At 49.6% G+C, this 23,608-nt stretch overlaps 1 protein-coding gene across 11 annotated transcripts in view; it reads left to right on the top strand.

The window, feature by feature from the left end:
- The window catches only part of ATP2B2 (ATPase plasma membrane Ca2+ transporting 2), a 276,982-nt gene that overhangs the window by 232,454 nt on the left and 20,920 nt on the right, over window positions 1–23,608 (top strand). For all 11 annotated transcript variants that reach the window (XM_083155903.1, XM_083155895.1, XM_083155894.1 and 8 more), the window contains 4 exons: window positions 1,805–1,996; window positions 20,066–20,279; window positions 20,370–20,581; window positions 23,398–23,505. In XM_083155903.1, the coding sequence (XP_083012029.1) occupies window positions 1,805–1,996; window positions 20,066–20,279; window positions 20,370–20,581; window positions 23,398–23,505 (726 nt within the window). The remainder of the gene's footprint in view (window positions 1–1,804; window positions 1,997–20,065; window positions 20,280–20,369; window positions 20,582–23,397; window positions 23,506–23,608) is intronic.

The following is a 23,608-nucleotide window of genomic DNA, read 5'->3' as shown; positions in this document are numbered from 1 at the left end:
TGGAGGGGCACAGAGAGGAGAGGGCTGTGGTTATGGAGGTGGGAGGGGCAGAGAGAGATGAGGGCTGTGGTCATGGTGGCCGGGGGCACAGAGTGAGGAGAGGGCTGTAATTATGGAGGTGAAGGAGCACAGAGAGAGGAGAAGGCTGTGGTTATGGAGGTGGAGGGGCACAGAGAGAGGAGAAGGCTGTGGTTATGGAGGTGGAGGGGCACAGAGAGGAGAGGGCTGTGGTTATGGAGGTGGGAGGGGCAGAGAGAGGAGAGGGCTGTGGTCATAGTGGCTAAGTTGGGGCACAGAGAGGAGGGGGCTGTGGTTGTGGTGGCAGGAGGGGCAGAGTGAGGAGAGGGCTGTGGTCTTGGTGGCAGGAGGGGCAGAGACAGGAGAGGTCTGTGGTTGTGGTGGCAGGAGGGGCAGAGATAGGAGAGGGCTGTGGTCATAGTGGCTAAGTTGGGGCACAGAGAGGAGAGGGCTGTGGTCATGGTGGCAGGAGGGGCAGAGTGCGGAGAGGGCTGTAATCATGGTGGCAGGAGGGGCAGAGAGTGGCCGTGGTCGTGGTGGCAGGAAGGGTAGAGAGCGGAGAGGGCTGTGGTCATGGTGGCAGGAGGGGCAGAGAGTGGAGAGGCCGGTGGTCATGGTGGCAGGAGGGGCAGAGAGAGGAGAGGGCTGTGGTCGTGGTGGCAGGAGGGGCAGAGAGCGGAGAGGGCTGTGGTCCTGGTGGCAGGAGGGGCAGAGAGAGGAGAGGGCTGTGGTCTTGGTGCCAGGAGGGGCAGAGAGAGGAGAGGGCTGTGGTCGTGGTGGCAGGTTGGGCAGAGAGCGGAGAGGGCTGTGGTCGCGGTGGCAGGAGGGGCAGAGTGAATAGAGGGCTGTCGTCATGGTGGCAGGAGGGGCAGAGAGAGGAGAGGGCTGTGGTCGTGGTGGCAGGAGGGGGAAAGATAGAGGAGAGGGCTGTGGTCATGGTGGCAGGAGGGGCAGAGTGAGGAGAGGGCTGTGGTCGTGGTGGCAGGAAGGGCAGAGAGAGGAGAGGGCTGTGGTCGTGGTGGCAGGAGGGGCAGAGAGAGGAGAGGGCTGTGGTCGTGGTGGCAGGAGGGGCAGAGAGAGGAGAGGGCTGTGGTCGTGGTGGCAGGAGGGGCAGAGTGAGGAGAGGGCTGTGGTCGTGGTGGCAGGAGGGGCAGAGTGAGGAGAGGGCTGTGGTCGTGGTGGCAGGAAGGGCAGAGAGAGGAGAGGGCTGTGGTCATGGTGGCAGGAGGGGCAGAGTGAGGAGAGGGCTGTGGTCATGGTGGCAGGAGGGGCAGAGTGAGGAGAGGGCTGTGGTCGTGGTGGCAGGAGGGGCAGAGTGAGGAGAGGGCTGTGGTCGTGGTGGCAGGAAGGGCAGAGAGAGGAGAGGGCTGTGGTCATGGTGGCAGGAGGGGCAGAGTGAGGAGAGGGCTGTGGTCATGGTGGCAGGAGGGGCAGAGTGAGGAGAGGGCTGTGGTCGTGGTGGCAGGAGGGGCAGAGAGAGGAGAGGGCTGTGGTCGTGGTGGCAGGAGGGGCAGAGAGAGGAGAGGGCTGTGGTCATGGTGGCAGGAGGGGGACAGATAGAGGAGAGGGCTGTGGTCATGCTGGCGGGAGACGGACAGATGGGGCTATTTCTGTGGTGACAGGAAGGGAGATGTGGGGAGAATGCTATAGATATTATATGAGAGCTCCTCAGGCTGCTGCCCTCTGTGTTATAGATGACATGTACAAGTGGAGAACAGGGAATGATGACCACGGCCCCGCTGGTGAAGACAGATGTCACTTCTCTATCTGATGTGTTATTTTGCAGGGAATTGCAGGCACAGACGTTGCGAAGGAAGCCTCTGACATCATCCTTACCGATGACAACTTCAGCAGTATAGTGAAGGCTGTGATGTGGGGACGCAATGTATATGACAGTATATCCAAATTCCTGCAGTTTCAGCTGACGGTGAATGTGGTGGCTGTGATTGTGGCCTTTACCGGGGCCTGCATTACACAGGTATGTTCCCTACTGCAAGTATATACACAAGACCCAAAATTACTGTATATAGCAATACAAGCAGTAGCGCACGCAGGGGGGGTTTCTGAGTACCCAGAAACCCCCCCAGGAGTCTAAGGGCATTAGGCGGAAAGCTGAGGGTCCCCTCTTTCCATGGGTACAAGAATTTTTAAAATCGGCTCTTGGGAACCGGAGATATCTGACTTCAAAGCAGTGGTCCCCATCCAAGCCTGTTAATTGCTCTTCCCAGTCAGATATTTCAGGTTCTGTCAGACTTAGAGTTTTTCTGAGGATATATTCCAAAGGCTGGGACTCTCCCCCTTTGAGGGACACTAGTAGCTTGTCTCTATTGTGCCCGGAACTAGAGATATCAGCCTTCCAGCAGCTGGTTACTGCTCCAGGTCCACACATCTGGTATGTAGTTTTATATACTGGTTGGCAGATTGCTCTGCCTCCTGAACTCTGATCCCCTAGTCCCCAATACCATTTGGTAGGTGGGATTCTCTAGTTTTTAATTCCATTAAAATCTAATAAATCTATTTCTGGGAACTGGAGATATCTGCAGTCAAGCAAGCTGTCCTCCCACCAGAAAATTATGAATAATGAGCCCACTCCACTATACACCCCTCCTCTGCGTATTAAACATCCTCTACCACCCTGGAAGTTATGTATCAGGGCCCCTTCACTCAGCCCAATGCCCCCTTCTCCCACCCCATCTCCCACCATGTGTGCAGTAAAAGGGGTAATTAGTGGAAATTACTGATCCAGGCCCTACATGCTGAGCGGTTGATATAATACCCCCTACCACCCGTGGGACATCAAAGCTTCCCCCACCCCTACCACTGGAGGATCGGTAGATGCCCCAATACATTGCTATGCCCAGGGGTCTACACTGGTGTTGACACCCCTGTATATATATATATATATATATATATATATATATATATATATGTATGTATATATATATATATATATATATATATATATATGTATATATATATATATATGTATATATATATATACATATATATATACTGTATGTAATTATTATTATTATTATTATTATTTATATACTTTTGGTCTATCTATAATATTTTAACTGACCTGGCATATACTGGGTCACCTAAGTGTCCATCTCCGTGCTTTGCTCCGCCCCTCTGGAAACCCCCTTCTGAAAATCCTGCGTTTGCCCCTGACAAGTGCTCTGCAAGGGAGTTACAGTACATGTTGGCAGGAGGGGGACAGATAGAGGAGAGGACTGTGGTCATGGAGGGGGACAGATAGAGGAGAGGGCTGTGGTCATGGAGGGGGACAGATAGAGGAGAGGGCTGTGGTCATGGAGGGGGACAGATAGAGGAGAGGGCTGTGGTCATGGAGGGGGACAGACAGAGGAGAGGGCTGTGGTCATGGAGGGGGACAGACAGAGGAGAGGGCTGTGGTCATGGAGGGGGACAGATAGAGGAGAGGACTGTGGTCATGGGGGGACAGATAGAGGAGAGGACTGTAGTCATGGAGGGGGACAGATAGAGGAGAGGATTGTGGTCATGGAGGGGGACAGATAGAGGAGAGGACTGTGGTCATGGAGGGGGACATATAGAGGAGAGGGCTGTGGTCATGGGGGGACAGATAGAGAAGACGGCTGTGGTCATGGAGGGGGACAGATAGCGGAGAGAGTTGTGGTCATGCTGTCGGGAGGGGGACAGATAGAGGAGAGGGCTGTTATCATGTTGGCAGGAGGGGGACAGATAGAGGAGAGAGCAGTGGTTATGGAGGGGGACAGATAGAGAAGAGGGCTGTGGTTATGGAGGGGGACAGATAGCGGAGAGAGTTGTGGTCATGCTGTTGGGAGGGGGACAGATAGAGGAGAGAGCTGTGGTCATGGAGGGGGACAGATAGAGGAGAGAGCTGTGGTCATGGAGGGGGACAGATAGAGGAGAGGGCTGTGGTCATAGAGGGGGACAGATAGAGGAGAGGGCTGTGGTCATGGGGGGACAGATAGAGAAGAGGGCTGTGGTCATGGAGGGGGACAGATAGCAGAGAGAGTTGTGGTCATGCTGTCGGGAGGGGGACAGATAGAAGAGAGGGCTGTTATCATGTTGGCAGGAGGGGGACAGATAGAGGAGAGAGCTGTGGTCATGGAGGGGGACAGATCATGGAGGGGGACAGATAGAGAAGAGGGCTGTGGTTATGGAGGGGGACAGATAGCGGAGAGAGTTGTGGTCAAGCTGTCGGAAGGGGGACAGATAGAGGAGAGAGCTTTGGTCATGGGGGGACAGATAGAGGAGAGGGCTATGGTCATGGAGGGGGACTGATATAGGAGAGAACTGTGGTCATGGAGGGGGACAGATAGAGGAGAGGGCTATGGTCATGGGGGGACAGACAGAGGAGAGAGCTGTGGTCATGGAGGGGGACAGATAGAGGAGAGGGCTGTGGTCATGGAGGGGGACAGATAGAGATGAGGGCTGTGGTCATGGAGGGGGACAGATAGAGGAGGGAACTGTGGTCATGGAGGGGGACAGATAGAGGAGAGGGCTGTGGTCATAGAGGGGGACAGATAGAGGAGAGGGCTGTGGTCATGGGGGGACAGATAGAGAAGACGGCTGTGGTCATGGAGGGGGACAGATAGCGGAGAGAGTTGTGGTCATGCTGTCGGGAGGGGGACAGATAGAGGAGAGGGCTGTTATCATGTTGGCAGGAGGGGGACAGATAGAGGAGAGAGCAGTGGTTATGGAGGGGGACAGATAGAGAAGAGGGCTGTGGTTATGGAGGGGGACAGATAGCGGAGAGAGTTGTGGTCATGCTGTTGGGAGGGGGACAGCGAGAGGAGAGAGCTGTGTTCATGGAGGGGGACAGATAGAGGAGAGAGCTGTGGTCATGGAGGGGGACAGATAGAGGAGAGGGCTGTGGTCATAGAGGGGGACAGATAGAGGAGAGGGCTGTGGTCATGGGGGGACAGATAGAGAAGAGGGCTGTGGTCATGGAGGGGGACAGATAGCGGAGAGAGTTGTGGTCATGCTGTCGGGAGGGGGACAGATAGAGGAGAGGGCTGTTATCATGTTGGCAGGAGGGGGACAGATAGAGGAGAGAGCTGTGGTCATGGAGGGGGACAGATAGAGAAGAGGGCTGTGGTCATGGAGGGGGACAGATAGAGAAGAGGGCTGTGGTCATGGAGGGGGACAGATAGAGGAGAGGGCTGTGGTCATGGAGGGGGACTGATATAGGAGAGAACTGTGGTCATGGAGGGGGACAGATAGAGGAGAGGGCTATGGTCATGGGGGGACAGATAGAGAAGAGGGCTGTGGTCATAGATGGGGACAGACAGAGGAGAGGGCTGTGGTCATGGAGGGGGACAGACAGAGGAGAGGACTGTGGTCATAGATGGGGACAGATAGAGGAGAGGGCTGTGGTCATGGGGGACAGATAGAGAAGAGGACTGTGGTCATGGAGAGGGACAGATAGAGGAGAGGACTGTGGTCATGGGGGGACAGATAGAGGAGAGGGCTGTGGTCATGGAGGGGGACAGATAGCGGAGAGAGTTGTGGTCATGCTGTCGGGAGGGAGACAGATAGAGGAGAGGGCTGTGGTCATGGAGGGGGACAGATAGGATGGTCCTGTAGTCATGGAGAGGCGTGGTCATGCTGGCAGGAGGGGGACAGATAGAAGAGGGAGATACATGTATGATGTAGGATTCCGCCTGTGCTCTGCAAGGGAGTTACATGTATGATATAGGATTCTGTATGTGCTTTGCGAGGGAGTTACTTGTATGATGTAGGAATGCTACTAATTAAGAGACCAATCTACCAGGAGGTAGCACAACTGAACATTCACTGTATTATTGACCCTACAAATAATGTCAACTTTCAATTTACGAAGTGAACTGACTAGCCGACATAGAATTAACGACTTCAATACCATATTCCCAACCCAGTCAGCCCAGACGGAGCATGATCAAACGTGGGATGAGGACTTGGCCAGTCTGAAGAAAATTCTTCAAAAACAGATACGAACAAACTGGGACTTATCTAGCCTGGAGAACTATTGCAAGCAAAAAATTACCCCCAGAGGTCTTAGGCCCAAAACATTCCCGGCATTCGACTTGGTTACCGACACTCTGAAGAAAGAGTGGGAAACCAGCCTCCTCAAATGCTCCCAGGAGCTTATGTCCATCTTAATTCGCCATAACAACCTGGTTCTAGAGGAGTGCACCAAAAACATAGAAGAATTGGGTAAAAAACTGGAAAAGTGGGAACAGGATCCCCAGTTCCAGGCAAACTTTGACAGAAACAAGAAAGAACTGGACAACTACGAAACAATCATCATAGACCGCAAGAAAACCAAATTCCTCAGGGATCAAAGGGATTTTTCGACAGGGAGGATATTCAACTGGACACGCTTTCAAAAAGTACGCAGAGGAAATTATAATCAAGAACAACGTGGCACACCATCACCCTCGGAATCAGAGTATTCGAGCACTGATGACTTGAGCGACAACTCATATGATAACCCACACACAAGTAACCAGCAACATTTTTTAGATTTTGGCGGGGGGAGAGGAGCATACCGTGGAAGAGGAAGACAAGACGATCAAAGAAAAAATCGAAGAAGGGATTGGACAAGATGGGAACCGCGGCAACCAAGCCGTCAGTCACAAAGGAAAAAACCCAACTAGGTACCGAAGTGACAGGCCTCCAGATAATTAATTTATCAACCCATACCCTGACCACAGATCAACAAAAAGTATTACAAAAAGGTCTCTCTTTCTCACCCACTGGCAAATTTGACAGATTCCGATGGGAAACTAGTTTACAACTATTCGGCCGCAAACTACTCCTCACTAAATTCCATGCCTCTCGACAGGAATTAAATGAATCTGACCAAAACCCAGGATGGTCAACACGTGAACTGCAAGCCCTAGAAGAACTCGAGGAACTGGAGAATCCGGTAGAGGCCAGTAATAGTAGGCAAATTTGTAAAAAACGCTCAACATTCTTTCCACAAGATACAATCTGCCCAGAAGTGAGAGTTTTCACTAATTTAGTGGCGAAGGATTTAGACCAGCTATATCTAAGGAAAAAGAAGAACAAATTCATACCAAGGGGAAACCTGAACAGACAAGAAGCCAAAGCTCTCAAAGAAATCAAAGAGCTGCGAGACGTGGTCATCAAACCCTCGGATAAGGGTGGAAACATCGTTATATGGCCCGTCTCAATGTATTTGAAAGAAGCACACAAACAACTCAATGACGCATCATGCTACAGCAAATCCATGTTTGATCCCACCTCTAATTTCCTACTAGGATACAATAGAATTATCAACAGGGCAGTAGCCAACGGAGTCATCACCAAGTCGGAGCATAAATACCTTGAGAACCCCACACCACGAGTAGCAACCTTCTACCTGCTACCCAAGGTTCACAAATGCCTTGAAGAACCACCTGGCAGACCAATCGTGTCCGGTAATGGCTCCCTAATTGAAAAGGCATGCACTTTCTTGGATATTCATCTGCGTCATCATGTTGTCGGCTTACCATCATACACTAAGGACACCGCCGATGTCCTCAAGAAACTCCATGACGTGCAGTTGGATGAAGATCATCTCCTAGTATCACTAGATGTAGAGGCACTCTACAACTGCATCAAGCATGACCTCGGCATACAAGCTGTTCGATACTTCATGCAAATGGAGGGTATCACTCCTTTTCATGAATTCCTACTGGACCTTCTGGACTTTGTACTCCGTAAAAACTACTTCATCTTCGAAAACCACTACTACATCCAGGGAAGAGGAACTGCGATGGGAGCAGCATGTGCTCCAACCTATGCAAACCTCTTCCTTGGGTGGTGGGAGAGGGAGGTGGTTTTTCAGAACGACCAGGATACCGAATGTATACAAAGTTGGATGAGGTATATAGACGATATCTTCGTCATTTGGAAAGGCTCTAAACTTCACCTCACCAGATTCATTGAGCGTTTAAATACAAATGATCTCAACTTAAAATTTACTTTTGAATGCGACAACAACAGCATCAACTTCTTGGATTTGAGAATCTACAGAGACACCAACAACATGCTCTCCACCGAACTATATCGCAAATCCACCTCTACCAACAGCCTACTACACAGCACGAGTTCGCACTTTCCCCCAACTATTGACAACCTACCCAAGGGTGAATTTCTACGACTCCGGCGAAATTGCTCGGACGACATAGTGTTTGAAGAAAAATGTAAAGACCTATCTCAAAGACTTCAGGAACGTGGCTATTCCAAGAGGCTTATTAAGAAATCCAGGAAGGCCATACTCACCACCTCCCGAGACAAGATCCTTTTCCAAACGCCCGAAAAAACAACATCAAATACTATCAGACTGGTTGGAAATTTCTGCCCGGAATGGAAAGAAATCAAAAATATTGTTCAAAAACATTGGTCTATCTTACTATCAGACCATGACCTTGCCGCCAATCTAAACCCACGGGTGGATATGAGCTGGCGCCGGGCACCAAATTTGAAGGATAACCTGGTGCACAGCCACTTTGATGTGACTCAACCAAAGAAATCGCAAACCACGGGGACCTATCCCTGTGGTAATTGCAAAGCGTGCAGCCACGTCACTAATATCAAGACTATAGAAGACAAATTTGGGACATCCATAGAGATTAGGGAACATTTCAACTGCAAGACCCCTAATGTCATCTACTGCATAATGTGCCCATGCCAACTGAGATACATTGGCATGACTTCCAGGCCTCTTAAACAGAGAATCCTAGAACATCTAGGGAATGTCAGGAACGCTGCCAGTGATCAATCAAAAATGAAGACCATTACCTCGGTAGCACGACACTTCCTTAAAAAACATGCCGCAAACACCAAGGATCTCAAATTTTGTGGGCTCGAACATATCCACCTAGGACGAAGAGGAGGTGATATCACCCAGTCACTCCTCCGCAAGGAAAGCTGGTGGATTTTCCATCTCGGATCCCTTACTCCTAAAGGCCTCAATGAAGGCATTAATTATAGCGCCTTCCTTTAGCCAGTGTTTGTCTCCTACTTCCATTGTCCTACACCCTTCCACCCTGGAGATCTGTCTTTGCTGGGAACACTTGATACCCCCATCAAACGCCTATAATGATTAATATCACTACTATCCAGTTCCTCTACTGTATTTTGACCTCATCTCTCTACATATGACACATGATATATATTTCTCTATATATTGTTTCCTCCTTCATGCTGTTTGGCTAGTTTGCCTCAACATACACTGAGTGGCCAGTCCATTCGGTGTCCATTATGACCAATATCATCATTGTCCAGTTCTTCGACCCTATATATATATATTATATATTTTGTTATTGATGTGTATGTATATACATGTATACATATATATGTATGTATGTATGTGTATGTATATGTATGTGCATGTTGCATCATACTTTATATTGTTTCCGGTATGCTGCTGTGTTGTTTGCTGACAGAATGGTCAATATATACTTAGTAGCCAGCACCAAATTCTCCAGCACCTAACATCATATGTATTACTTTCATTTTTTTCATTTTTTTCATTTTTTACATTTTTTTCACTTTTTTTTTTTATTTTTTACATTTTTTTCATTTTTTTCATTTTTATATTTCTTTCATTTCCCTTCCCATTCAGTTTTCATTCATTCATTTATTGTATCGTCACTCACTTCATTTAATTATTCCTAATTATACTCTCTCTATATATATATATATATACAATGAATGAGATACATACAAATATGTGCAGATCCTCTCATACAGCGTTACTATAAAATCTTCACAGCCCCTTAAAATTACGGTACTGCCTCCTTTATAACATCACAATAATCTCCATTCTTAATTAAAGAGATGCAGTCAAAAAAATGTGCAGATTCTCTCATATATAGTTATTACTAAACTCCCGCAGTCCCTCAAATCGCGTGAGAACACTACAATAATTTCCATATTTAGCTAACATTTTTTGGACAATCACTGTCATTTTTAAACATTACATGGGTATTTTTATGCCCTCATCATACTGTCCATGTAGTGAATATCACGCATACAGCTTAACCTACTCAGGGTTATTATTATTTCATCACTGACTCCTTAGCCAGTTTCACTTATCCACGCTATAATTCAGCCCAAGTTGCGGAGACATAGACCCGCCTTCTACCATGACGGGACACTAAACCTTCTCAGCTGCACAGATCCGCCCCCTGGCTCCGATTGGCCAGAGCAGTACATGTATACGGGCTGTGCTGTCCTCCTGACAGCGTCCTTTGAGAAAGCCTCGGCGAAACACGTGTGAGGAACGCCCCTGACACACCCCCTGCCTCCGTCACAGACGCTGGTCACAACCATCATCTTGAGTAGCGGCTCCCGTCATATGGCGCCGGGCACCGCTTCTCTAAGCTAAGTAAACCCAGGAATACTTCATCTAACCAGCAGTATCCTTATCTCTAACCTGACTTTCGTTTTCGTTTTTGACTTTCTACCTCTATTTCGCTAGCTGCCGCTCTGCTGTGATCAAACACAGCACGCTCAGTACCCGGTAGCTGAGTAGTCTGTCACCCCCACCTCTGCATATACTTCAGATAGCACTTAAAAGGCTCTTTCCATCAAGCCTCGGGTGCTGCACCTTTGACACATCACAGGTGTTTTTGTTGTATGATGTAAAAACGCATTTAACACCATTGCCCCGATACAGACCAGGCAATTATCTGCCAAAAATCTCCATTCCTCCTTTTTTTTTTTTTTTTTTTTTTTTCAGCTGATTAGTCTGCTATCTACACCCCTGCATATATTGCAGTCTACTTTCTACACTCCTGCATATATTGCAGTCACTATCTGAACGTCTACACCTCTGACCTGTAATAGACCCTTGTTGCATAAGGTAAATACACAAAATATAACTGCATCGATACAGACCAGGCAATTATCTGCCAAATGTCCGCACATCTACTGCCTAGCAGCTGTTTAACTTATCACCCATACCTCTGCATATACTGTTGACAGTATCTAAAACCACTTTTACCACCCAGTATCAGGTGCTGCGTCCTCTACCTATAACAGGTTTTTGTATGAGGTTAACATATGATAATACAATTGTATAAGTACAGACCAGGCAATTATCTGCCAGATTTTGTCTTAAATTGGATCAATATACAAGAGTATTTGTTCTAATGTAATATACCAGCAGTACAACTGTTTATTTGATACCCAGTCTATATGTCTGTATTCATTTAGCCTTCACCATTCAGTTTTTTATAATCCACTGTATTTGGGACTAATAGCTGTTAAACTCTCCCAATGTGTATGGAAAACCGATATTGTCAGCGTCAAAACTGACTAAATTGTTAAAATCAACCTAAACTAAAAGACCACTTTTAATTGGTAGAGTTTTCATGTTAAAACTGTGAAACTTGCACTCATTTGTATCAATCATGGTTTGACACTCTGCTGGTGTCATTACCTGTCTGATAGCCTATCTGTTCCTTCATAGCTAAATACTACCCAGCCTGTGTTTGCAATCTACGGCTGCCAAAAACTTTGAATCTACCTGTACAGACCGTGCAAACCTAGCAATAAATTCCTCAAGGTGTCACACTAGCCCCAGTCAGAACCATTCAGTACTGGCAACAATGGCGCCTAAGGTGCACTACTCATGAGGATACAAACACCATCTATTTCAACATCAGCCTCCATTGTAGATAACCTACACCAGTGGCAACACCAAACAGTGGCTGCCTCAACCCCATTACCCCTCTTCTATTCCGGGGAAAGGATCAGCGTTCTCCTACTCTCTCATTCATCATTTGATACAACAAGTAGATGATGGACAGCAGAAGTCAGGGTCCGCACTGTTGATACCAACCCACTACCTATGCCATAACCCTTCTTTTCAGTGCTCTCTCATCAGTCGCGTCAAAACTGAACCCCCTGCAATGCAGGCAAGCAACAGGGTGAACCATTGATGACGCCTCAGAAAGCAGAAGCACTCTTTTTCAATTGAGCTACAATGCTGGTGCCCCCCCAATTCTGCCAACATTACTACCATACGTCACTGGATCGCCTGAACCCGTCCCGATCTCAGTAGCTAAGCGGTGACTGGCCGGGCTAGTACCTGTGGGAAGACTCACAGGGAATACTCGGTGTTGTAATTACCAGGCGAAGAAGGGATCACCTTCTGGACCTAGCTCAAACTGTCTATATTCTCCACTATTCCTGACTTCCTAAATCTTTCTACCACTCTCATTCCCCAATATCCACAGTTGTGACCCACTACTACTTGTCTATCACGGAGGACAACACATTGTTTATTGGAATCTTTACTGCCTAATTATGTGTGTCAAGCATCCCTAAACCAATACCTGTATCAACGATACTGCGCATTTATGCAAATTAAATAATCCATGAAAGGTGTTGATACTACAGGCATGGTACACTCATATCTAAACATTGCGCTGATCTCGTGATTATTATCAAGGACCCACTTTTGGCAATCAGCCATATTATTCTAACGCGTTGAATATTGTCTCTTTCTCCTTTTTAGTAACAATTAGAATAAAAGTTAAGTTTTATTACACTAATTACTCAACTAACCACTAATTCATTAATATATCTTTTTCAAGTGTGCCCCAAAAACCGTACGTATGTTCCCTTGTAGTCACCCTCGTGACGCCCCCCCCTTTTTTCAGTTTAACCACTGAACATCTTTTGGGAGCACCACCAACCTAACACTGCTAAGATTGCTTTCAAGCAGTAAATATGTTGGTTAACTAGCAATTATATCTATTATATAACTCTACTGAATTTTACGACCAGTGCCAATCCCTCCCGCTAATCCATGATGTAGGATTCCGCCTGTGCTCTGCGAGGGAGATACATGTATGATATAGGATTCTGCATGTGCTCTGCGAGGGAGTTACATGTATGATATAGGATTCTGCATGTGCTCTGCGAGGGAGTTACATGTATGATATAGGATTCTGCATGTGCTCTGTGAGAGAGTTACATGTATGATGTAGGATTCTGCATGTTCTCTGTGCGGGAGTTATTTGTATGATGTAGGATTTCTGGCCACTCTCTGCAAAGGAGTCACATGTATGATATAGGATTCCACCTGTGCTTTGCGAGGGAGTTACATGTATGATATAGGATTCTGCATGTGCTCTGTGAGAGAGTTACATGTATGATGTAGGATTCTGCATGTTCTCTGTGCGGGAGTTATTTGTATGATGTAGGATTTCTGGCCACTCTCTGCAAAGGAGTCACATGTATGATATAGGATTCCACCTGTGCTTTGCGAGGGAGTTACATGTATGAGGTAGGATTCCGCCCACGCTCTGTGAGGAGAGTTACATGTATGAGGTAGGATTCTGTCTATACTCTGCGACAGAGTTACATGTATGATGTAGGATTCCGCCCACGCTCTGTGAGGAGAGTTACATGTATGATATAGGTTCCCTTGTGCTCTTACATGTTTGATGCACGATTCCACACATGCTCTGCGAGGAAGTTACATGTATGATGCATGATTCCGACCGTGCTCTGCCAAGGAGTTACATGTATTCTACGCATCCTCTGTGAAAGAATTACATGTGTGATGCACAATTCCGTCCGTGCTCTGCGAGGGAGTTCCATGTATGAGGAAGGATTGTGCTCATGCTCTGCGAGGGAGTTACATGTGTGATGTAGGAATCCCCCCATGCTCTGCGTCAAAGTTAAATGTATTCGGTAGGATTCCGCCCGTGCTCTGCAAGGGAGTTTAATGTATGATGTAGGTTCCCCCCGTGCTCCTCACCGCCCGCTGCAGCTCCCCGTACATGTGATAAATCGCAAGCAATTTATCACATGTGAATTGGCTCATCAAGTGCCAAATTGTATGTGAGCCTCCCGGGGAGCTGCCTCACAGGCCAATTGGGTCCGACTTGTCCTAAGGACAATGGATATCTATACCAGGTTGAACTAGATGGACGCAAGTCTTTTTTCAGCCTTACCTACTACAGAATGTAACTATGGGGGCCTTTAGGACCTGCAGACGGCTGGTGAGCTCCACACAGAGCAGTAACCTGACAAGTGGCCAGCAGGAAACAGGAAACTGCAGCTACCTGCAAAAGGAACAGGAAACTATCACCGGCAGGGCAGTGCTGGGGAGAATGCCTTAAGAAGGCTCAAGTGATAAATCACCTGGGAAAGATCCAGCCCAGCTCCCCAGTCCTAATGCTGCGACCTGAGCTGGGATAACAAGGTCATTATATTCAGTGCTATTTTTGTAGGAAAATAGGTTCAGGAACTGTGGGCGGGGGCAGAAAGTGGGCGGCGATGTGGGAGGAGCTACAAAAGGGGCGGGACATTACATTAAAAAAAGAAAAACATAATTCCTCACTCCGTCACGCTTATTATACATATGCCACACACAGAGATTCGCATTATACATATGCCACACACCGTGATGCCCATTATACATATGCCACACACCGTGATGCCCATTATACATATGCCCCACACAGGGGTGCCAAGAGAGGGGGGGAGCAGGTACAGTTTACCTGGGCCCGGGCCTGTCAGGGGGGCCCTGGTCTGGACACACAGTTTTAAAAAAAATTAGGTGGCGAGTACGCCGGGTCTGAGTGCGCCAGAGTCAGCTGTTCCCCACTCCTCACATTCCCGTTGCAGCCACCACCGGCAGCAGCAGGTGCCAATGCCATGTCTCCAGCCCAGCAGTCCCAGACCTGGTTCCCCACCCATGTCTAGGTCATTGTGTTCCAAGGTGGAAGGTGGGTGGCTGGTTGCTCTGTGTCTGCTGCCTCCTTGCATGCTGCTGGGGCTGAGATCCGACTCTGGAAGTCAGCATGTAATCCCTGACAGAGCATGTACTGTAACTCCATGACATCAAGCATGTTAACCCCTGGAAAGCATATAAATTAATGGCAACGAGCATGTTAACCCATGGCAGAGCATGTAAATCCATGGCAACAAGCATGTTAACCCCTGGCAGAGCATGTAACACCTGGCAGAGCAGGTTAATCCAATAGCAATGAGCATATTAACCCCCTAATATGCGATGAGCATTACGGTGTGTGGAATAATGTGTAATGGGCATTATGGCATGTGGTAAAATATGTAATAGGTATTACGGTGTATGGCATAATGTGTACTTCTCACTACAGTGTGTGGCATAACATCTAATAAGCATTATGGCATGTGGTATAATATGTAATGGGTGTGTGACGTGTAATAGACATTACGGTGTACATTTTTGTCCCTGTATCCACCTTGGAAGCAGTGGCGTAACAACAGGTCTGCAGAGGAGCTCTGTCTGTGGGGGCCCTAGGAAGTTGTTGTACCGGGGCCCAGGATTTCTCTTGGCGGCCCTGGCCCCACACTGTAATGCTTATTATACATATGCCCCACACTGTAATGCTTATTATACATATGCCGCACACAGAGATGCCCATTATACATAAGGCCCACACAGAGATGCCTGTTATACATATGCCACTCACAGAGATGCCCGTTATACATATGCCACTCACAGAGATGCCCATTAAACATATGCCCCGCTCCGTAACAGTTATTATACATATGCCCCACACAGAGATGACCGTTATATATAAGGCCCACACCAAGATGCCCGTTATTCATATGGCCCACACAGAGATGCCCGTTATACATATGCCCCACACCGTGATGCCCATTATACATATGCCGCACACAGAGATGCCCATTATACATATGCCGCACACAGATGCCTGTTATACATATGCCACACACAGAGATGCCTGTTATACATAAGGCCCACACAGAGATGCCCGTTATACATAAGGCCCACACAGAGATGCCCGTTATACATAAGGCCCACACAGAGATGCCCGTTATACATAAGGCCCACACAGAGATACCCATTATACATAAGGCCCACACAGAGATGCCCATTATACATAAGGTCCACACAGAGATGCCCATTATACATAAGGCCCACACAGAGATACCCATTATACATAAGGTCCACACAGAGATGCCCATTATACATAAGGCCCACACAGAGATGCCCGTTATACATAAGGCCCACACAGAGATGCCCATGTAGCCCACACAGTGATGCCCATCAAACATATGGCCCACACCAAGATGCCCAACACTATCTACCAACACTTGCAATATACTATTGTATATAGAAGCCGGTACCAGCTTCTCCTATGTGTGATTTGCCATTTAATGTTGTAAACAGTTATCCATTTAGATCACACAGCCCATTAGTTAAATCAGCCACTGACACCTTCTCCTCGGGTTACTTACTGCACCCAGCGGCTGTCAGCATCTCCCATCGCCTCCTGCTGCTGAAACTTTCTACTGGGGTTACTGAACCCAGCGTCTGTCATCTTCTCCCAGCGGCTCCTGCTACCTGCCCCTGCCGCTGTCACCTTGTCCTGGGCCTGTGCTGCAGCACGTGTGCAGCGGGACGGAGACCGGGTACAAGATGGACCATGGAGGGAGTGTGTCCTGAGTCCTCACTGCTGCGGTGCCCGGCCGTGACTCACACAGCCGATATTGTATGAGCCACGGCCGGGCAGCGCAGCAGTCAGGACACAGAACAGCATGCAGCGGGCGGGCGGCGGCAGGGATGATCTTCCTTGCCGCCGCGGAAACAGAGATTGGAGATAATCTCTGTGCTGCAGCCTGCACCCGGTGTTGAACTTCCGGAACGCCGTTCCTGGTGAGGTCATTTTTCAACTGATCTTCAGGAACGGCGTTCCGGACCGTTCCGCCACAAATATAGCCCTGATTATATCCCAGCCTTGTGCATAGAGCAACTCAATTAAGACTGAGCTGCAAAGGCACAAACTAACCACCGGAGGCCACCAGAGAGCCCATTACCAGAATCAGACTGGAAGACCACAAAACTGACATGAGTCATGAACCATAATAATGGTTCCTAACAGTTACATGTATGATGCAGGATTACCACCGTTCTCTGTGAGGGGGTTACATGTATGATGCACGAATCCGCCCATGCTCTGCAAGGGAGTTACATGTATGATGCACGTTTCCGTCCATGCTCTGCAAGGGAGTTACATGTATGATGCACGATTCCGCCCGTGCTCTGCAAGGGAGTTACATGTATGATGCACAATTCCCCCTGTTTTCTGTGAGGGAGTAACATACATGATGCACGATTCTGCCCATGTTCTGCGAGGGAGTTACATGTATCATGCAGGATTCCCACCATGCTCTGCGAGGGAGATACATGTACAGTATGATGCATGTTTCCACCCGTGCTCTGCGAGGGAGATACATGTATGATGCATGATTCCGCCCATGCTCTGCGAGGGAGTTACATGTAAGATGCATGATTCTGCCCGTGCTCTGCGAGGGAGTTACATGTAAGATGCATGATTCTGCCCGTGCTCTGCGAGAGAGCTCCATGTATGAGGTAAGATTCCGGCCATGCTCTGCGAGGGAGTTACATGTATGATGCAGGATTCCCACCGTGCTCTGCGAGGGAGATACATGTATGATGCATGTTTCCACCCGTGCTCTGCAAGGGAGATACATATGAGGTAGGATTCCACCCGTGCTCTGCGAGGGAGATACATATGAGGTAGGATTCCACCCGTGATCTGCGAGGGAGTTACATGTTTGATAGAGGATTTCGCCTGTGGTCTACAAGGAAGTTACATACTGTATATGCGGTAGGATTCAAATTAAGCCAGATTGCATAAAAAAATGCCCTGAAATCACCCAGTGTGTATGCCCCATTAGATTCAGGTGAGTTACTTATCTCCACTATTATATCTCTCCCCTGATGCCCCCGGTATTGCCATGTCTCCTCTATTAGATCTCTCTGCTGATGCCCCCGGTATTGCCGGGTCTCTTCTTTTCAATCTCTCCGCTGATGCCCCCTGTATTGCCGTGTCTCCTCTATTAGATCTCTCCCCTGATGCCCCCGGTATTGCTGTCTCCTCTATTAGATCTCTCCGCTGATGCCCCCGGTATTGCGGTGTCTCCACTATTAGATCTCTCCCCGGTATTGCCGTGCCTCCTCTATTAGATCTCTCTGCTGATGCCCCCCGGTATTGCTGGGTCTCTTCTTTTCAATCTCTCCGCTGATGCCCCCTGTATTGCCGTGTCTCCTCTATTAGATCTCTCCCCTGATGCCACCTGTATTGCCATGTCTCCTCTATTAGATCTCTCCCCTGATGCCCCTGGTATTGCCATGTCTCCACTATTAGATCTCTCCCCTGATGCCCCCGGTATTGCTGTCTCCACTATTATATCTCTCCCCTGATGCCTCCGGTATTGCCGTGTCTACTCTATTAGAGCTCTCCACTGATGCCCCTGGTATTGCCGTGTCTCCACTATTAGATCTCTCCCCTGATGCCCCTGGTATTGCTGTCTCCACTATTATATCTCTCCCCTGATGCCTCCGGTATTGCCGTGTCTCCTCTATTATATCTCTCCCCTGATGCCTCCGGTATTGCCGGGTCTCTTCTTTTCGATCTCTCCGCTGATGCCCCCTGTATTGCCGTGTCTCCTCTATTAGATCTCTCCCCTGATGCCCCCTGTATTGCTGTGTCTCCTCTATTAGATCTCTCCCCTGATGCCCCCGGTATTGCCATGTCTCCTCTATTAGATCTCTCCCCTGATGCCTCCGGTATTGCCATGTCTCCTCTATTAGATCTCTCCCCTGATGCCCCCGGTATTGCTGTCTCCTCTATTACTGTATATCTCTCCCCTGATGCCCTCGGTATTGCTGTGTCTCCACTATTAGATCTCTCCACTGATGCCCCCGGTATTGCTGTCTCCACTTTTAGATCTCTCTGCTGATGCCCCCGGTATTGCGGTGTCTTCACCATTAGATCTCTCCCCGGTATTGCCGTGTTTCCTCTATTAGATCTCTCCCCTGATGCCCCCGGTATTGCTGTCTCCACTATTATATCTCTCCCCTGATGCCTCCGGTATTGCCGTGTCTCCTCTATTAGATCTCTCCCCTGATGCCCCCGGTATTGCTGTCTCCACTATTATATCTCTCCCCTGATGCCTCCGGTATTGCCGTGTCTCCTCTATTAGATCTCTCCCCTGATGCCCCCTGTATTGCTGTGTCTCCTCTATTAGATCTCTCCCCTGATGCCCCCGGTATTGCCGTGTCTTCACTATTAGATCTCTCCCCTGATGCCTCCGGTATTGCCGTGTCTCCTCTATTAGATCTCTCCACTGATGCCCCTGGTATTGCCGTGTCTGCTCTATTATATCTCTCCCCTGATGCCCTCGGTATTGCCGTGTCTCCACTATTAGATCTCTCCCCTGATGCCCTCTGTATTGCCATGTCACCACTATAAGATCTCTCCCCTGATGCCCCCGGTATTGCTGTCTCCTCTATTAGGTCTCTCCCCTGATGCCCCTGGTATTGCCGTGTCTCCACTATTAGATCTCTCCACTGATGCCCCCGGTATTGCTGTCTGCACTTTTAGATCTCTCCGCTGATGCCCCCGGTGTTGCGGTGTCTACACTATTAGATCTCTCCCCGGTATTGCCATGTCTCCTCTATTAGATCTCTCCGCTGATGCCCTGGTATTACCATGTCTCCACTATTAGATCTCTCCCCTGATGCCCCCGGTATTGCTGTCTCCTCTATTAGATCTCTCCCCTGATGCCCCTGGTATTGCCGTGTCTCCACTATTAGATCTCTCCACTGATGCCCCCGGTATTGCTGTCTGCACTTTTAGATCTCTCCGCTGATGCCCCCGGTATTGCGGTGTCTACACTATTAGATCTCTCCCCGGTATTGCCATGTCTCCTCTATTAGATCTCTCCGCTGATGCCCTGGTATTGCCATGTCTCCACTATTAGATCTCTCCCCTGATGCCCCCGGTATTGCTGTCTCCTCTATTAGATCTCTCCCCTGATGCCCCCGGTATTGCCATGTCTCCACTATTAGATCTCTCCGCTGATGCCCCCCGGTATTGCCATGTCTCCACTATTAGATCTCTCCGCTGATGCCCTGGTATTGCCGTGTCTCCTCTATTAGATCTCTCCGCTGATGCCACCGGTATTGTTGTGTCTCCTCTGTTAGGACTCTCCCCTGAAAGCTGTGCAGATGCTATGGGTCAACCTCATCATGGACACCTTTGCTTCACTTGCCCTAGCGACTGAGCCCCCAACAGAGTCACTCCTGCTGCGCAAACCCTATGGAAGGAATAAGCCCCTTATATCACAGACCATGACAAAGAACATCCTAGGGCACGCCGCGTACCAGCTCACACTGATCTTCACATTGCTCTTTGTGGGTAAGATCCTTACTATTATGCAGATACAACGGTTGCACTGTGTGATATAGCACTACAGGCTTTACATGCTATGTGTCCATCTGTTTGTAGGGGAACGGATATTTAATATAGACAGTGGACGGAATGCACCGCTCCACTCCCCCCCGTCTGAGCACTACACTATCATCTTCAACACCTTCGTCATGATGCAGCTCTTCAATGAGATTAACGCCCGCAAGATCCATGGCGAGCGCAATGTGTTTGACGGCATATTTAGGAATCCCATCTTTTGTACGATTGTACTTGGCACCTTTGCAATCCAGGTAAAGCTGTAACACACATTTCAGTGGCCTCATCACTGCCACATGGGCCAATGATGGGTAGGTGGGGGACAGAGAACAAATAATCACTGCTAATACAAAGGGAATAAGTGGTAACATGTTTGGATTTGTCTAAGTAGTCTCCTCCTGCCGGCTTCTCTAGATGTAACCTTCCCGTAGGTGTGTGTATGAGGGTGCGACCTTCCCGTAGGTGTGTGTGTGTGTGAGGGTGCGACCTTCCCGTAGGTGTGTGTATGAGGGTGCGACCTTCCCGTAGGTGTGTGTATGAGGGTGCGACCTTCCCGTAGGTGTGTGTGTGTGTGAGGGTGCGACCTTCCCGTAGGTGTGTGTGTGTGTGAGGGTGCGACCTTCCCGTAGGTGTGTGTGTGAGGGTGCGACCTTCCCGTAGGTGTGTGTGTGAGGGTGCGACCTTCCCGTAGGTGTGTGTGTGAGGGTGCGACCTTCCCGTAGGTGTGTGTGTGAGGGTGCGACCTTCCCGTAGGTGTGTGTGTGAGGGTGCGACCTTCCCGTAGGTGTGTGTATGAGGGTGCGACCTTCCTGTAGGTGTGTGTATGAGGGTGCGACCTTCCCGGAAGTGTGTGTATGAGGGTGCGACCTTCCCGTAGGTGTGTGTATGAGGGTGTGACCTTCCTGTAGGTGTGTGTATGAGGGTGCGACCTTCCTGTAGGTGTATGTATGAGGGTGCGACCTTCCCGTAGGTGTGTGTGTGAGGGTGCGACCTTCCCGTAGGTGTGTGTATGAGGGTGCTACCTTCCCGGAAGTGTGTGTGTGAGGGTCCGACCTTCCGGTAGGTGTGTGGGTGAGGGTGGGACCTTCCTGTAGGTGTATGTATGAGGGTGCGACCTTCCTGTAGGTGTGTGTATGAGGGTGCGACCTTCCTGTAGGTGTGTGTATGAGGGTGCGACCTTCCCGGAAGTGTGTGTATGAGGGTGCGACCTTCCCATAGGTGTGTGTATGAGGGTGCGACCTTCCCGTAGGTGTGTATGAGGGTCCGACCTTCCCGTAGGTGTGTGGGTGAGGGTGTGACCTTCCCGAAAGCGTGTGTATGAGGGTCCGACCTTCCCGTAGGTGTGTGGGTGAGACCTTCCGGAAGTGTGTGTATGAGGGTGTGGCGACCTTCCCGTAGGTGTGTGTGTATTCCAGCAGGTGTGTGTATGAGGGTGCGACCTTACCGTAGGTGTGTGTGTGAGGGTGCGACCTTCCCGTAGGTGTGTGTGTGAGGGTGCGACCTTCCCGTAGGTGTGTGTATGAGGGTGCGACCTTCCCGTAGGTGTGTATGAGGGTCCGACCTTCCCGTAGGTGTGTGGGTGAGGGTGTGACCTTCCCGAAAGTGTGTGTATGAGGGTCCGACCTTCCCGTAGGTGTGTGGGTGAGACCTTCCGGAAGTGTGTGTATGAGGGTGTGGCGACCTTCCCGTAGGTGTGTGTGTATTCCAGCAGGTGTGTGTATGAGGGTGCTACCTTCCCGTATGTGTGAATGAGGGTGCGACCTTCCCGTAAGTGTGTGTATGAGGGTGCGACCTTCCCGTAGGTGTGTATGAGGGTGCGACCTTCCCGTGGGTGTGTGTATGAGGGTGCGACCTTCCCGTAGGTGTGTATGAGGGTGCGACCTTCCAGTAGGTGTGTGTATGAGGGTGCTACCTTCCCGGAAGTGTGTGTGTGAGGGTCCGCCCTTCCCGTAGGTGTGTGGGTGAGGGTGCGACCTTCCCGGAAGTGTGTGTGAGGGTGCGACCTTCCCGGAAGTGTGTGTGAGGGTGCGACCTTCCCGTAGGTGTGTGTGTGAGGGTGCGACCTTCCCGTAGGTGTGTGTATGAGGGTCCGACCTTCCCGTAGGTGTGTGTATGAGGGTCCGACCTTCCCGTAGGTGTGTGGGTGAGACCTTCCCGGGAAGTGAGTGTATGAGTGTGTGGCGACATTCCCGTAGGTGTGTGTGTATTCCAGCAGGTGTGTGTATGAGGGTGCTACCTTCCCGTATGTGTGTGTATGAGGGTGCGACCTTCCCATAGGTGCGTGTGAGGGTCCGACCTTCCCGTATGAGGGTGCGACCTTCCCATAGGTGTGTGTATGAGGGTCCGACCTTCCCGTAGGTGTGTGTGTGTGAGGGTGCGACCTTCCCGTAGGTGTGTGTATGAGAGTGCGACCTTCCCGTAAGTGTGTGTATGAGGGTGATACCTTCCCGTAGGTGTGTGTATGAAGGTGCGACCTTCCCGTAGGTGTGTGTATGAGGGTGCGACCTTCCCGTAGGTGTGTGTATGAGGGTGGGACCTTCCCGTAGGTGTGTGTATGAGGGTGGGACCTTCCCGTAGATGTGTGTATGAGGGTGCGACCTTCCCAAAGGTGCGTGTGAGGGTCCGACCTTCCCGTATGAGGGTCCGACCTTCCCGTAGGTGTGTGTGTGAGGGTGCGACCTTCCCGTAGGTGTGTGTATGAGGGTGCGACCTTCCCGTAAGTGTGTGTATGAGGGTGATACCTTCCCGTAGGTGTGTGTATGAATGTGCGACCTTCCCGTAGGTGTGTGTATGAGGGTGCGGCCTTCCCGTAGGTGTGTGTATGAGGGTTGGACCTTCCCGTAGGTGTGTGTATTAGGGTGGGACCTTCCCGTAGGTGTGTGTATGAGGGTGCGACCTTCCCGGAAGTGTGTGTATGAGGGTCCGACCTTCCCGTAGGTGTGTATGTGAGGGTGCGACCTTCCCGTAGGTGTGTATGAGGGTGCAACAGGTGTAGAGGGCGCCGGGTGCAGATGAGGACTCTCTGAGGTTGTCTGCGCAGTCCCTCGTGTAACTATCATTTCTCTTGCAGATAGTAATTGTGCAGTTTGGTGGGAAACCCTTCAGCTGTTCTCCGCTGCAACTGGACCAATGGATGTGGTGCATATTTCTTGGGATTGGGGAACTAGTATGGGGTCAGGTAAGTGTCTTTAGTCACTTCAAGCATTCAGCTATTGGGCTGGTCATTCTAGTGCTGTGCTAGTGTGCACTCTGCTGGTTATTGTGTCCTGCACTCAGTCTTC

The sequence above is a fragment of the Crinia signifera genome, chromosome 8, assembly GCF_055691185.1.
Source record: "Crinia signifera chromosome 8, ASM5569118v1, whole genome shotgun sequence".
In the NCBI taxonomy this organism is placed as follows: domain Eukaryota; kingdom Metazoa; phylum Chordata; class Amphibia; order Anura; family Myobatrachidae; genus Crinia; species Crinia signifera.
Note: the sequence above shows the minus strand (reverse complement) of the source record. Positions and strands in the feature narration are given on the sequence as shown.